Raw genomic sequence first — 16,204 nt, 5'->3', positions numbered from 1 at the left:
CAACCTGAATGTAGCCCAGGCTAGCTGTGAATGCAGCCATCACAAAATCTACCTACCTAAAACATCAAGACTTTTGTTTTTAAACTGGGCAGTTCTCAATCATGAATTTTATAGATAACAACATTGTGTTGCAATGTCACAAAAATAAGAAACTCTGCATGTGTGTGTCTGTACCTGTCTCTGTGTGTGTGTGTATACATGTGTGTGTCTGTGTGTGCGCGTGTGTATGTGTCTGTGTGTGAGTGTGTGTCTGTGTGGTGGTAGTGGTGGTAGTGTTATAACCCATGGGGCTCTAAGTTGGACATACCTGGAATTTAATGTATGACCCAAGAAAATTCTACTTTCTCCACTATAGCCTGAGGGAGCCCAAAGGCTGGCCACACATGCCCTGTTTCCCTCACTATAACTGTCCAGAATGGGGCAGAAGCCCTATCTTGACCATCCAAAAGCTAGGGTAGTAGTGCCCAAGCCTCCCTATAGCCTGAGTCCATCTTATTGATGCTGGTTTCCTCTACCTGCTCCTCCCCCAGCCCCCAGAAACTAGGGTGTGGTCTCCCAGGGAAGAGGAGCATCATTGCCTCTTGTGGAAATCAAGGGTCTATAATCTTTGCTCTACCCTAAACAGTAGGCCAGTGACCCTGAACCCTGGCTAGGGGAAAAGCTCAGACGTGAGTTGCCTGTAGCTGGGTTATGATCTGGAATGTCCTGTGTGTCCATGGGAGCCTTCCTGACCCTGTAACAGAACCTTTCTCTCTCACTTCCTATTGTACCTACCAGGAGGACCTTCCTGTTCCACCACAGGGTCAGCTAGCATCTACCAGGATGCATGCCAGGGGCCGCCCAATATAGAATTCCTCTAGCTCCCTATACTAGTCAGGGTACTGAAACAGACACCACACCCTGGGCCCTGTAAGCAACAGAACCTCTCCTCCCACAGTTCTGGAGGCCTGAAGTCTGCCATCAGGGTGGCAGCATGGCTGGGCTCCCCCCACCTAGGGATGGTCTGCTGGCTGCTCATTGCATGCTCAGCTGCCTGTTTGGTGCATACACCTGGAAAGAGAACATTCAGAATCTCGTCTCCAGCACTCTGTGTGTCTATGTGAGTGTCCATGTGAAGGCCAGAGGTCAACCTCACATGTGTCTGTGTGTGTCCATGTGAAGGCCAGAGGTCAACCTCACATGTGTCTGTGTGTGTCCATGTGAAGGTCAGAGGTCAACCTCACATGTGTCTATGTGTGTCCATGTGAAGGTCAGAGGTCAACCTCAGGTGTCTTCCTCAGTCATTCCCTACCTTGTTTCTTGAGATGGGGGAGGTGGGGTCTCTCATTGACCCAGGGGCTTGTCAGTTCAGCTGGCCAGTGAGCCCCAGGATCCTACCCATCTCCACCTCTCTAGTTCAAGGATAAAACCAACACCACACCTGACCTTTCTTTTTTTCTTTTATGTGGATTCTAGAGATTGAACTCAGGTTCTTATCCTTACACGGCAAGTACTTTACTTGCTAAATCAGGCCCTGCTTCTTCACCGTTAGGAGCTCATTGAACCTGAATTGCCCCCTAAATGACCTGACTCCAAATACAGTTACTTTGGGGTTAGGGCTTCAGTTTTCAATTGAAGTAGCAAAAGGTGCAATTCAGGACATTCCAGGATTTCTCAGGGCTTCTACCCTTATACCCCGCCTTCCTCTGCTTGGTGGGGCTTCTGATAGTGTGCTGGTCGGGATAGCCTTTGGGTCCTCTGCCCACACCCCAGATGTGCACAGCTCCACCTCTGGTTCCTCTGCCCAGGCCCCAGAGACTGTTGGAACTTTTGTCGAAATAACCTTGCTCCCTCCTTGGTCATGAGAGCCACCAGAGACATCTCATACTCAGTGAGCAGCCTGTAAGCCAGAGTCATGATGTCACAGACTTGTCCCTCCAGTCACTCTCCTGTCAGTCACTCTGTGCACCCCTGAGGCATCAGCTCACAGACCGATAGGAACAAATCCTGGCCCAGCACTTTTATTCTTGACTACAACCACTTTATCCGGATACATTCACACCTTTTCATGGGTTCGTTAAGTTGTACCCCCACAGTCATTATGACAGAGTTGCCATCATTTCCCTAAAGAAATTGTATAACCATTGCAGCCCCCCAACATTGGCAACAGCTAACCTACTTACTATCTCTTTAGAGAGCTATAGCCTGCATATTTTATAATTATGAAATCATATGAGGTATAGCCTCTTGTTCCAGGCTGCTTCTACTTAGCATAGTGTTTTTAGGGTTTATCCACACTGTAATGTGTATTGTACCCTTTCCTTTTAGTGGATATACCACACTCCTAAAGACGTTTGGGTTGTTTCTACCTTTTGACTTTAAGTAGTTTTGATATAGTTAATTTATCAATTGCTTGTTATTATTAGTGTGCCATGCTGGGGATCAAACCCATACCCTTTTGCATGCTAGGTAAGTGATCTACCACTGAGCCATGACTCCAGTCCTGTAAGTGGTTGTTCAAAGAGCTAGAAGAGCCTCATGCTCCGTTACAGGAGGCTCGCTAGCTTTTCTCCAGTGAAAGCAGTAGTTCTCCGTGGTTAGCAGCAAATAGTCTCTGAAGGTTAAAGTTCGAAACACTACTGGGAACTTTTAGACTATATTCCAAATAGGAAACTGAGTCAATGGTTTACCCAAAAGGAAATCTCTGCCAGGCCCAAACCCAGCCTACATCATGTTCATTTTCTAGGAAATCCCAAGATGTCTCCTATCTGCCAGATCAGAGCAGCACTGGCCGGGACACCCAGGACACTGTATCCCTGAGCCCGGGCCTTTTCTGTGATGCCTGAGTTTGGCAACAAAGGCCACACAACTCCTTTTGCCCAAAGAGGGTTGTTCAGAAGTTTGCCAGGTTGTGCCCAGTGCTGTAGCAAATGAAGCTCCCTTGCAACCTGCTCCATGCTCATGAACCCAAAGCCACAGAAAAGGGGGGCCCCCCACCTCTCCTTGCTTCTGCTTTTCAGATTGAGGAACCTTCTGGGAAGTCAGAACTAGGAGGAGGATACCTTTTTGCTTTTTTTTTTGCAGCCTCTGCTGGGGGTGGGGAGGCACGGACTCAACAACTTGCCATCAGAGATTCTAAAGGCCACTTTAGTACCCTGGTGTCTGTGGGTCAGTCATGGTGAAGTTGGAGAAGCAATAAAGCATCTTCACTGCTAACCTAGACCTGAGGGAGGAGGCAGGGGGAGCCTGGGGAGTCCATAGGGTCTAGTGAGGCTGAGGGAGGGGTGAACAACACAACAGGGTCCTTCCCCACATGCAGTGGTCCCTAATATCCACTAAGCATCTCATATTTATGCTTGGACTCTGCCAGTGGCCCTGCTGGGAGGGCTGGTGGATTCCCATTTCCCCAATGAGGAGTCTGAGATTAGGAAAGCCCCATGTAGGTGAATAGGAGCCACAGCTGGGTCTGCCTGTCTGTAAGTGGTTGCCTCTGGCTATGCCCTCTTTTGCCTTCAGTGAAAATGGTAGGGACGATGGGAAGGGAGGACCTGCTGCTAGGTCTGCGGCTGATAAGCACCAGAGACCACTCTGCTGAGAGCGCAGGATGGGACCAGCAAGTCCTCACGATCCCTTGGGGTTTCTCACACTCATCAAACAATTAACCCACTCTAGGGCCTCCGAACTCAAGGCAAGGCCCTCAGAGGGAGAGCCTTCATTTGAATGTTCAGCTTTCCTTAATAAGCCTGAGGAGCCTTGAGGAGGTGGGCAGAGGTGGACAGGGGGTGGGCAGAGGGTGAGCAGGGCCAAAAGAAGATATCAGATCCTCTGGAACTGGAGTTAACTGGCAGTTGTAAGGTGCCGTGAAGATGCTGAGAAACAAACCTGAGTCCTCTGAAAGAGCAGCCAGTGATCTTAACTACTGAGCTCTCTCTCCAACCCAAAAATAAGTATCTTAAGTAACAGCTCCCTGTGACTCCAGCTGCTACAAGCTGAGTGGGAGGAGCCAGAAGTTGGAGGCCACCCTGAACAACATAGGGGAGATCCAATCTCTTCTGAAAAATGCAAATTCTCAGACCCTTCATCCAGACCTTCCAAAGCATCAGTCCTGTAGGCAGGTAAGATCCTTCAGAGGGGCTCTGTATTTGAGAAGCAGTGATTCTGTCTCAGCCATGTGGACGCTTCGCTCCAGGGCCCAAGAAAATCTCTCCCGCAGCCAGGGGTGCAGTCCACCCCCAGGACCACACAACTTAGCCACTCCCTTAATTGAAGCATCCAATTAGTGATCCACCCAAATGAGTGTGAGGTTTCCATCGACTACCTACATGTGCTCGTGTCCCTCTGGTGTGACGGGCCATCTGTTCTGTTACAGCTCATTTTAAATAGTTTCTGTCACATAATTAAATTGCAAAGTTCTACTTCAAGAGAGAAATCAGAGACTTAGGGAAAGAAATGAGATGTCCTTGGTGTTGACATATCCATCAGTCTGTGATGGTGTTTGCCCTGGCAGTGCATGAGAAGGGAAAGGCTGGGCAGTAGGAGGGGCTTCCAGCAGCACTGAGGTAGCTGTCACTGGGAGGTAAGAAGGCTACCACTGAACCATCAGTGTTGGATCTTCAGGGACGGACATGGACATTTTTCCCATCACCCTGTGGCCTCACAGCCTTTTAAAATTATTTCTTGGTAGTGCGTGCTTGTAGTCCTCATACTGGGAAAGTGGAGGCAGGCTCAAAGGCTAAGAAGCCTGGGGAAAATGGCACCCACTTCAGACAAAAAGCCAGGTTTGACCTGCAAGGTTGACCTCTGGCCTATCTACTCACATGCATGCACGTATATGTGTGTGCGTGCACGCACAAACACACACACCCTGGTTTCATGGAATGATATTCAGCTTTCACTCTGTGTAACCCCATTATTTTCCCATTTCTTTTTAAGGAGATGCTGGTTTCCACCCACTAAAGTGAATTTTCTAACCCACCAGTATGTGACACCTGACTGTTAGAAACCACAGCAGCAGAGACAGGGTCCGCTAGAGGATTGTTTCCTAGGAAACCAGTGGTGGGTGTTGATGCTAGCTGTTGGGTGAGACCTGGATGATGACAGATGTCAAAACAATATGCAAAGCCCATACCAGCAAAAGGACAAATGCCTCATGCGATTTGGTGTTTATGAGAAGAAATGTGTCTTCCACTCTTTTTGTGTCTGTCTGCAGAGAGGTTCCTGGGTATTTAGGTGGCCAGGTCACAGTTCCCCAAAGTGAATAATCCTCCTGTGTATGGAACCTTAGAATGTCTCAGCCTGCCTCAGCAGCCCAAATGGGTTGGGGTATAGTTGGCAAGAGGGGAGCCTGGAAGTTGGGACAAACCATGGGACAGAAGCCGTTCTCCTGTTTATGCTGGAGGTTCCCAGTATGGAGAGGTCCCTTTAGAATGAGATAGGAGACAGAGTTTTCTGATTGCATCATCTGGGGATAACCAGCTGGCTTGCTGACCTCGAGCTAACCACATTCTCTTTGCTCCTTATAGGCAGTGTGGGTTAGTCTGTTGTCGTTGTTGATTTGTTTTGTTTTTGTAAGCAAAAACACTTGAATTATGATTATTTAGGAAATTATAAAGTGCACTTAGACAGCTGTGAAACTGATGAGCTCCAACCTGCTCTGCAATTTAAAAAACTGAGACATAATTCATACGCCATAAAATAGACCCTTTATGGTACATTTCCCTTCAGTGTTGAGAACAATATGACCACCATCAGTATATAATTTCAAAATATTTTGTTAGATTAAAAAAAATCACCAAACACACCCACAAGCAAAGATTCCCCAGTCCTGCCTCTCTCCCTGGTGACCACTGGGCTTCTTTCTGATTCTGGACATCTCATCTGGGTGGAGCCTAGCACTATGTGGCTTTTGTGTCTGACTTCCCCCCTTGTCATAATCGTTTCCATGCTCCTCCCTGCTGAGGCATGCCTGCCTCCAGATTTCAGTTCTTCCCCTGGCCTTACAGACCACAGCTGGCTTATGCTTTCCTCACCGGAGTTATCATTGGGTTGTTTCCATTTCGGGGCGACTGTGAGCATTTGTCTTCATCTCTCTCGGGTGTGTATGGGGGAGCCAGATCCAGAGTCAGCTGTGATGAAATATTTTTGAGACCGGGTTTCTCTGTACCTTTGGAGCCTGTCCTGGAACTAGCTCTTGTAGACCAGGCTGGTCTCGAACTCACAGAGATTCACCTGCCTCTGCTTCCCGAGTGCTGGGATTAAAGGCATGCGCCACCACCACCGGGCTTCTGTTGAACTCTTTAGAGGACCTGTTAGACTGCTTTCTAACATTTTGTGTTTGCTCCACCAGTATGTGAGGGTTGTACTTTTCCACATCTTTGACAATATTTGTTATGTCTTTTTACTACAGTTACAGTTATGAGTGTGAAATAATTTTAATTGTATTTGGTTAATGACTAAAGAATATTACATGTATGTATGTATTTTTTTAGTTTGTGTGTTGGGCATTATAAAATAGGTTTAATGGCCATTTGTATGTGTCTTTGGAAAATGGGCCATCCAAAACCCTTTTCTCTCGTATGTGCACACAGGTGCACATGTGTGTAGGAAGTGTATGTGTGTGTGGAGGTCAGAGGTCAATTTTGGGCCTCATTTCTCAGGAGCCATCTACCTTGTTTTCGAGGCAGGTTCTCTAGTTTAGCCAGCCTGTCTAGTCTCAGGCCCCAGGGATCCTCCGAGGGGCTCTCCTTCCTTCTGCATTCTTTTAACTTAATCCTCGCTTCTCTGTCTTGTCTTGGGAGGTGCATAATGTCCTGGTTTTAACTGGTTCCCACTTCAACATGGGCATTTACAGTTAGAAGTCTCCTTTGGGCCTGTCTCCACCGCATCCTGTGTGTTTTGACATTTTACATTTTGTTTTCTGTTTCTTCCAGTATTTCCTAATTTCCCTTGTGATTTCTTCTCTGACATGTCATTGCTTAGGACTGTGCTATGTAACTCCCCCATGTTTACAAACCTCCCATTTTCCTCCCAATACTGAGTTCTAATTCCATTCCTTTGAGGTTGGCAAGCACACACTGCCTGATACTAAACTCACTGGGTCTTGTTTTACAGCCCCACACACAGTCCATGCTGGAGAACTGTCTGTGGGTACTCAGGGAGAGTATGTATACTTTGTAAAATATCTGAGGGCCAATAAGATGGCTCATAGGGTAATGGCTCTTGGCGTCAGGCCTGATGACTGAGGTCAATGTCCCAGACCCACGTGGCAGAAGGAGAGAACCAGCTTCCACAAGCTGTCCTCTGAACTGTACACACCAGCTCTGGGACATACACACCATGTACCCAAACAAAATAAATATATACAGAAATATGTGTGTGTGTGTGTGTGTGTGTGTGTGTGTGTGTGTGTGTGTGTGTGAGAGAGAGAGAGAGAGAGAGAAAGAGAGAGAGAGAGAATATTTTGTTTTTGTCATACGTGCACACGTGTGTGAATGCAGGTGTGCTCGTGTTGTATGGAATTAGAGAACCATTTTTAGGAGTTAGTTGTGCAATAAGTCACTAGAGTCTTGATCCACAGAGCCATCTCATTGACCCCAACATGTGTCTTTCTTGCACAAACACTGATGCTTTCCACTAGCTTCGGGGTCTTGCACACAAGCTCTCGGTGTGCCTTCCAGCTTCTGCTCCCTCCTCCTGTGTGCTGGGCCGTGTGCCTAGTGCTTCCCACACTCTTTGTTACACTGTTCCTGCAACCACCAAGACAGAGAGAATGTTCTTCTGAACAGATGAAGACAGCAAGATGCAAAGGGCTCAGCAGGCTTGCCGCACTCCACAGGCCAGTTACTATGTTGCTGTTGTCCTAGTTTGACACTTATCCTCAGAGGAATAAGCAGAATTGATGGGATCACTCCAGCTGTCTGCTCCCAGAACTCATGTCCCACCTCCTCTCCCAGCTCCCTGGACCGGCGTCATCCCTGCTTAGCTCACCTTCCTTGTCTGGTCAGTGTAAGGATTACAGTGGACCTAAGTGGGTCAGTCAACAAGCGTTGAGTCTTCCTGCTACTTGCAGGTGACACGATAGAGGACAATCCCGTGGCCCCGGTTGCTTAAAGTCACACCAAGTTTAACTTGAAAACAATAAACCGGGAGTGGACAAGAAATCGTGTAACCCAATGTCTTTCTCTTCCTCCCCTTGTTCTACCTCCAACCCCTTCGCAGAGGCCAAAGGCGACAAGGCTAAGTGGGTGTTCACTTGGCCCCTCATCTTCCTCCTCTGTGTCACCATCCCCAACTGCAGCAAGCCCCGCTGGGAGAAGTTCTTCATGGTCACCTTCGTCACGGCCACACTGTGGATCGCCGTGTTCTCCTACCTCATGGTGTGGCTGGTGAGTGACGCCCCCGCCCCCAGCCTCTCCTAAGCTTTGGTCCTCCCTGTGGGCAAGTCCCTGGCCTTACCGACCTCAGTGTCTTTCTCAATAGAGAGTGGTACTAACATTGTGCCCTGCTGTGTGCCTGAGAGTGGGCACCATGCTTGTTCTGAGACGGAAACAAACATTGGGAAGGGAGACATACAAGAAGCCGCTCTTGTGGGATGGGCAGAGTAAGGGGACACCAGTGGCCCCCTCATTTCTAGGGTCCTCAGAGGAATGTAAAGCCCTCTGTCGAAAGCTACCCCTTTCTGTGTGCCAGACACACAGGGCAATTTTTTTTTTTTTGATTTTTCGAAACAGGGTTTCCCCGTAGATTTTTTTTTTTTTTTTTTTGGTTCCTGTCCTGGCACTAGCTCTTGTAGACCAGGCTGGCCTCGAACTCACAGAGATCCACCTGCCTCTGCCTCCCGAGTGCTGGGATTAAAGGCGTGCGCCACCACCGCCCGGCCAGACACACAGGGCAATTTTATAGAAGCCCCATTTGGCCTCATAACATCCCCCATGGAATAAATATTTTTAGTGTCCCCATTTTACTGGTGGAGAAACTGAGGCATGAAGAACCCACAATTGTCTGAATAGCTGGGGCTAATGATAGAATTGGAAAATGCCCGTTTCCTGTAGGGGGCTTAAGAGGGGTCTTGGCTCCAATATGGCTGGACAACCATGCCTTGTGAAGCTCATCTGTCAGTTGCACGCAGCTCATTAAATCATTTCCTTTTCCTCTTCACGCAGAGGCCACATCAGGGAAGGTGAGCAGGGCTGGCCTGACGAGGCAGTGGGGCCAGGAGAGGTTCTCCCCAAGCCCGGGGCCTCTTTTCCTGCTCTCTAGAGGAAGGATGCAGTTAGCCGGAAGGATGAGCTGTGGCAAGTTGTACAGGGCCTTGCATACGCTAGGCAAATTCCTGATACTCATAACCTGCCCAAGAGAACAAAGTTGAAGCCTAGTTCTTTCTCTTAAGACCATTGCAACTGAGCAAGTGACTCACTGACCCAACGTGAGCCCTCCTATGAAGTTGGGGTGACCACCATTGCCTCTCAGGCCTGTTGGCCCATTGTTAGACACCTGCTCCCCAGCCAGCCACCATCTCTTTTCCCTTCTTCCAAGCCCTGTGTGTGGAAAGCCCAAATGTTGGATCCTAAATGGCACGTGGAACTTTTTTTTTTTTTTTTTGGTTTGTTTGTTTGGGGGGCCTTGTTTTCTTGCATTGGTATGGAAAAAGAGCTTGAAATTGTTTCTACCCGCATCCCTAGAAAAGATGATTCTCAAAGACAACAGCAGCCACACCTTAAAAGAATTGACTCTCACTTCTTACTTTCCCGGGGTAGAATGAAAAAAAAAAAAACAGCCGTCTTTACATTTTAAAGGGAATCATGATGTTTCTTACGAAATCATAGACCCAAAACATGACAAGTTAAAAAAAATAGAGTATTTTGTGACATTTGAGTAGGCGCGGGGATTAGGAAGGTCAAATTAAAGAATTTGTGAAATTCTTTCTTCTCTCCTTACGGAAAGGGTCAGCACTGTTCAAGGAGCTCCAGGTGGCAGTTGGATGGGACACTCCTACCTTCAATGTCTTCATTTACAAATCCTGCTTTTGTTCTGAAAACCAGAGTCCCAGCCCAGGTTTGACTAGGGCCATGGGAGCCACACTGCTGGGCCAAGCTGACCTGTGGTATATGGCCCTGAGTGTTGATGGCCACAGTTGGGGCCATAAAGAAGACAGTGCCTCTGAGCTCACCTTGGTCTCTACGGTGTGTCTGCTCTGGTGGCCAGTGCTTCCTCCATTATGTCCTCATGGGGCACTAGGGAGAAGTGAAGTCACGAGGCTACCCCCTGACCCATCACCTTTAAGGCTGTCACTTCTGAGGGGTTAAGAAGAAACCCTTGCAAATGTCAGAGGTGCACACCTTTAACCCTAGCACTCAGGAGGCAGAGGCAGGAGGATCTCTGTGAGTTCAAGGCCAGCCTGGTCTACAGAGCAAGTTCCAAGGCAGTCAGGGATACAAAGAGAAATTCTGTCTCAATTTTAAAAAAACAAAACAACAACAAAAAAAAAAAAGAAGAAAGAAAAAGAAAAAAAACAATGTCAGTGTCAAGCAAAGGGACCTTCAAATGGACTGTTCTTTCTAAACCACAATTGGGGAAACTGAGGAACAAAGAGAAGCTGGGAATGTGGGTCTGCTTTCCATTCAAAGCCTGCATATCTGGAGGCTTGGAACTCCTGGAGTTTGAGTTCAGGGTAGAATAAGGTCTATGTGACGTCCTTCAGACTCTGAAGTATGTGGACATACCTACATACCGTGCCCATCTTCTGCCCCCCCCCGCCCCACTGTTTCTTAGTCACACGGTTCAGTGGTTTAAGGAGAGTCAATTCTAGCAGCTCCACGTGTGGTAACTCAGTTACTACCCTTAAGATGGCCAGCATCACCAATTCAGAACTCATATGTCACAGCCAGTGGCTTGTGCAGACAGCTCTGGTCAACAGTGTGAACTCAGTGATGATGGACCAGTTGTTCCTTTATCCCTTTCCTGATCCCTCCTTCCGAGTCCAGGGCATGTTAGCTTTGTGCCTCTGTCTGATAAAATGAAGTGTGTCTGTCTGTCCCTACTCAACAGGAGGGGCACCTGGTAGGGTGTTGAACCCTCTGTCAGTGTGGTGGACAGTGTGTTCAAACTCATCTCTTGTTCTTCTCCTGGGGCTGTTTCTGTAATTTCCACATAGTGGTGAAGCCTGGCTCTTGGGACGCCTGGCTCTCTTTAGTCTGGGGCTCTCAGAACCTTGAAATCTGATTGCTCTCATTTTCCTGTCCCCATAGAATACAAACAAATGATTGAAATAGAAGGAAACATTGCACCATGGCCATGTGGTCCTGGCCAGGTATTCACATTACACTTCCTCATTTCATCTTTGCCATGAGCCCACGAGAGGGCTTCGGCTCAGAGAAGTGAGCCTGACTGTCCAAAGTCATACAGCAGTTTCTAGGACTGGAACCATTAACCAGTGTCCCAGTTTCATTACTATTGAAAAAACACCTGGACATAAAGCAACTTGAAAGAACTGAAGACTGCTAACCATCACATGCACACTCAAGAACAGAGAGGGAAGTGAATGCGTGGATGCTTGGGGCTCAGCTTAGGTTCTTCCTTCACTCTTCTACAGTTCAGGACCCAAGCCCAGGGAATTGTGCCACCCATAGTGGGCTGAGGCTTCTCATATCAATTAACACAATTAAACAAGCCCCCCCATGCCCACAGGCCAACCTCATCTAGACAATCCCTCCTTGATACTATCTTCCCAGATAATTCTAAAGTTATCTTAGGATTTCTGTTGTTATAATGAAAAAATATGACCAAAGGAACTTGGGGAGAAAGGGGTTTATTTGGCTTATGATTCTACATCACTGTTCATCACTGAAGGAAATCAGGAACACAAACTAGGCAAGGACCTATAGGCAGGAGCTGCTGCAGAGGCCGTGGAGGCTGCTTACTGGCTTGCTTCTCATGGCTTGACCAGCCTGCTTTCTTATAGAACACAGGACTACCAGCCCAGGGATGGCACCACCCACAATGGTGTGGGTCCTTGCCTATTAATCACTGACTAAGAAAAGCACTACAACTATATCTGATGGACACATTTTTTCAAGTGAGGTTTCTTCCTTCCTGATAATCTAACTTGTGTCAAGTTGACAATTAAAACTATCACAACTGAAATATGATCAGTTCTGAAGGGCACCACTGCTAACGGTCTCTGAAAAGAGGCAAGCTATAGCCAAGGGGTAAGCTAGGGTGGTCCAAATGCCTCTAAGATTTTCTGTCTTGCTGCCCCAACGCTGCTGCTAATAGCCCCAGCCAGCTCTCCGGTGTCATTATCTCAAATGGCATTCACTGGCGACTATGTGACTATGCATTCAAGATCTTCTTGAGAAGTCTTTGATCCAACAGGTTTGTGTCTTGGAGTTTCTCCTAAGGAAGTAAAGAGATAACAATTCAGAGACTGACATACAGACACATTGATGAAGAGGAGATTGGAGCATTTGGCTGGGAGTACATGTTCTGTTGCAAGCATGTGCCCATGGGCATTGGTACTTAACTCTCTGGTTCTTATTTGGCATAACAATAGTGTCCTCCTCACCAGTAGGCAGTGTCCCACATGGTAATAATGGACTCAATGTCTGAAACTGTAAGCCACAACAATTAAATGTTTTTCTTTATAAGAGTTGCCATGGTCATGGTTTCTCTTCACAGCAATAGAACCCTGACTAAGACAGAGAGTAAGATACTTTTGTGGAGTGCCTGGAATACAATAAATCCTCGATAGCGATCCAATAAGAAGTCATCGGAATATTAGTGAGGGATGAATTATAATGCACAGGCCACACAGTGAAATCTAAACATCATTGTAAATTGTGTTCAGGTGATGGCTGTGTGTGGAAACGTATTCGTGGGATATTATTACGTGAAACAAGTAGTTACAAAATGGATAGTGATAATATGATCTGACCTCCCTTTTCTCCTGATATATACTCCAAAAGAATGGTCAAGGATGTACAGATATCTTCAAATGGTTCCCAGACCAGCAGCTTCAGGGTATTAATCACCTGGAAGTTGTTAGGCCTCATGCTGGGACTCTGGGGTGAGACCTGGTGGTCTGGTTCTAACAAGCCTCCAAGGGATTGTCTATGCCCTCAAGTTTGGGACCCACCTACAGATGTGATGTGTTAGTAGTGGTTATTGGTGGCTCTTAAAAAATGGTAGTTAACTGTCATTTTCATCTTATTTTATAAAAAATGTTTAATGTGGGGCTGGAGAGATGGATAAAAACAGTGGATTGATACACTGGCTACTCTTCCAGAGGATCCAGGTTCCATTGTCATCACCCACATGACAGCTCACAACCATCTGTAACTCTAGTTCCAGCAGGGGACCTGATGCTTCTTCTGGCCTCCCTGGGTAGTACATGCATGCAAAACTCTCATACATAAAAAGTAAATAAAATGAAAAACAATTTCAAAGAAAGTTTTTAAAGCAATAAGCAGTTAATGCCTGATCAGGGGAAAAAAACAAGCAAAGATTTCCTTGTTGAGCATGGTTGCACTCGCCTTTAATTCCAGCGCTGGGGAGGCAGAGACAGGAGAATCTCTGAGTTTGAGGCCAGCCTGGTCTGTATAGTTCCAGGCTAGCTAAGACTACATAGTAAGACCCTGTCTTAATTTTTTTCTTTAAGAAGCTAAGGTTGTGGCTCCATTGGTAGAGTGCTTCTCTGGCGTGCATAAAGCCCAGGGTTCAATCCTCAGCACTGCTTAAACCAGGTGCGGTGCTGTGTGCCTGTAAGCCCAGCTTTTAGGAGGTAGATGGAAGCAGGAAAACTCAACGTTCAAGGTCACCCTTAGCTACATAGCATGTTCAAGGCCAGCCTGGGCTCCATGGAATCTTGTCTCAGAAAAAAAAAAAAAAAAACAACAACAACTTTAAAAAACCATGTTCAAGGTTTTTCTTCTAACTACAACAATATCACATTTAATTTAAAGCACACAGGGTAAGGAGAGTTTCCGGGGCTGCACTGTGAGTTCACCCCGATTTCTGACCTTGTCCTCTTCTGCAGGTGACTATTATTGGATACACTCTTGGGATCCCTGACGTCATCATGGGCATCACCTTCCTGGCAGCAGGCACAAGTGTTCCAGACTGCATGGCCAGCTTAATTGTGGCAAGACAAGGTATGGACTGAGCCTCAACGCCTGCACTCCTGGCCAGCTCCCCGCCTCCACTGGCTGAGTTAGGGCTCTTACGAGGGGCAGTTGTCAGGTTCCGCACAGAGGCAGCTCATGGTTTCTAGAATTTGCCATTTATTAGATTCCCTTGTGGAGAGACTCCTGTTGTGTCACTGTTCCTGAGGAGACATGAACAAATTTCTGTTTATACCACATAGGGCACCCGGGACAGACTAACAAAATGATGTCATCTAAGTCTAGCTTGGGATCACTTACAGAGCATGGGTGAGCAAGGGGCTACTTATAGGAACATGGGAAATCTCCAAACAGCTGCACTGCTAGGAAGTCCCACCCCGCCATGGATGACAACCTCATGATGGAAGTGCATCACAGAATCCATCCATCAGTCCTTCCTGTGTCTCAGCTGTGCAGGCCCTAGTGGGGAGGGAGATGCTAGAGCTGACAGGCTTTGTGTAGCTGGAAGCAGGGGGTAGTGGTAGGGAGGGGGATGCTAGAGCCAATATGCTTGTGTAACCAGGAGGCAGGGGTGAGTGGTGGGGAAGGGGATGCTGGAGCCGATAGGCCTTGTGTAACCAGGAGGCAGGGGTGAGTGGTGGGGAAGGGGATGCTGGAGCCGATAGGCCTTGTGTAGCCAGGAGGAAGGAAGGAGTGGTAGAGAGGGGGATGCTGGAGCCGATAGGCCTTGTGTAGCCAGGAGGAAGGAGGGAGTGATGATAGAATTCCTCTCCTGCTTGAGAAGTCAACCATAGGCCCAACTGTCACTGTATTGTTCTCCTCAAGTCGTTGTCATGACTACAGGGCCAAGGTTATCTCTGTTCCATGATGGATATGGAATGATCTTGATATGCCCAGAAGAAAAAGCCACACTACCCCTAATACAAAGATGGACTCCCCTAGGTCTTTCGAAGGGTCTTCCTATGTGGTTATTTTAAAGGAGACGTGTCCTGAGGTTACCGTATGAATTGGGAACGGAGCCTCAACTTGGAAGTCAACAGCAAATAAGCGATTATATACATTAGTTACTTTTGTAGCTGCTGTGGCCAAATTATCTAATCAAAATGACCTAAGGGAAGAAAGCGTTATCTTTACTCCTGGTTTCCTGAGAGCTCAGCCCATTGTAACAGGGGCTGCAGGGTAGAACGTGGCTCTGGACGTGGGTGGTAGCTAGTCTTCACATCGTGGTGGATTGGAACCAGGGACCGGAAGCAGTGACTTTCACAAGTTAGACTCCACTTCCCAGTGGCTCCACGGTGTCCCCAAACAGTGCCACCATCTGAGGAACACGTGTTCAGGACATGAGCCTATTGGAAACGTTTTAGATTTAAGCCGTAACAAATGAGAACCATGTCTGTCTCCAGCAGGCACCATGAAAATCCTAGACAACGGAACTTTCCTGTTCTGCATTCCAGAAGTTGGGAGGCACTTTGCTTTGTATATTGGTTTTCTTTTGGGCTTATGAAGTGACCCAGGTTGAGCAAAATGGGGAATGACTCACAATTCTTGATGGCAAAACCATAGAGGTGCTAAGCCTGCCCTTTCGTCCTTAAGTGCCTCTCTACCAAGGAGAGAGCATCCCATACTGGGATAGCACATGGCTTCCTGGGAGGCAAGAGTTTAAAAGTCCATGGGAGGGGGAGGCCAGACAGCAGGAGTATCCTCAGGAGACAGGAGAAGAGGGAGCACCATGGAGAAAGGTTGGCTCTGGAAATAAGGACACATTCCTTCAAGACATACAAAGGTTGACAAGACAGCATGAAGAGAAGGCGGCTTGAGTCCGTGATGTAGACAGGGGCCTGACAGAGAGTTAGAGGCCATTGGAAGCAGCAGCTGAGGGGAATGGAATTTAATTGGGTGGCCTTTGACATTAGTTTTTGCTTCCTAGGGCAGATCAACACTTATTCAAAGTCTGAAACCTGGGGCCTGGGGCCTAGGGCCTGTGAGGCCTGCCTGCTCTTCATGGTCCAGGAAGAGCCTGCTTGGCTCCTCCTGTGAACTGCAGCTCTTTGGCTTCCTGGGCCTGTAGCTGTACGCCTTAGGCTGTTTCTGTTGTTACAGGCTGTGTT

The 16,204-nt window shown here is 47.5% G+C and overlaps 1 protein-coding gene across 3 annotated transcripts in view; it reads left to right on the top strand.

Annotated features, from left to right (window-relative positions):
- The window catches only part of Slc24a4 (solute carrier family 24 member 4), a 142,728-nt gene that overhangs the window by 116,016 nt on the left and 10,508 nt on the right, over positions 1 to 16,204 (top strand). For all 3 annotated transcript variants that reach the window (XM_057782406.1, XM_057782408.1, XM_057782409.1), the window contains exons 13-14: positions 8,197 to 8,363; positions 14,012 to 14,126. In XM_057782406.1, coding sequence (XP_057638389.1) covers positions 8,197 to 8,363; positions 14,012 to 14,126 — 282 coding nt within the window. The remainder of the gene's footprint in view (positions 1 to 8,196; positions 8,364 to 14,011; positions 14,127 to 16,204) is intronic.

This window comes from Chionomys nivalis, chromosome 10 (genome assembly GCF_950005125.1).
Source record: "Chionomys nivalis chromosome 10, mChiNiv1.1, whole genome shotgun sequence".
Lineage (NCBI taxonomy): Eukaryota > Metazoa > Chordata > Mammalia > Rodentia > Cricetidae > Chionomys > Chionomys nivalis.
Note: the sequence above shows the minus strand (reverse complement) of the source record. Positions and strands in the feature narration are given on the sequence as shown.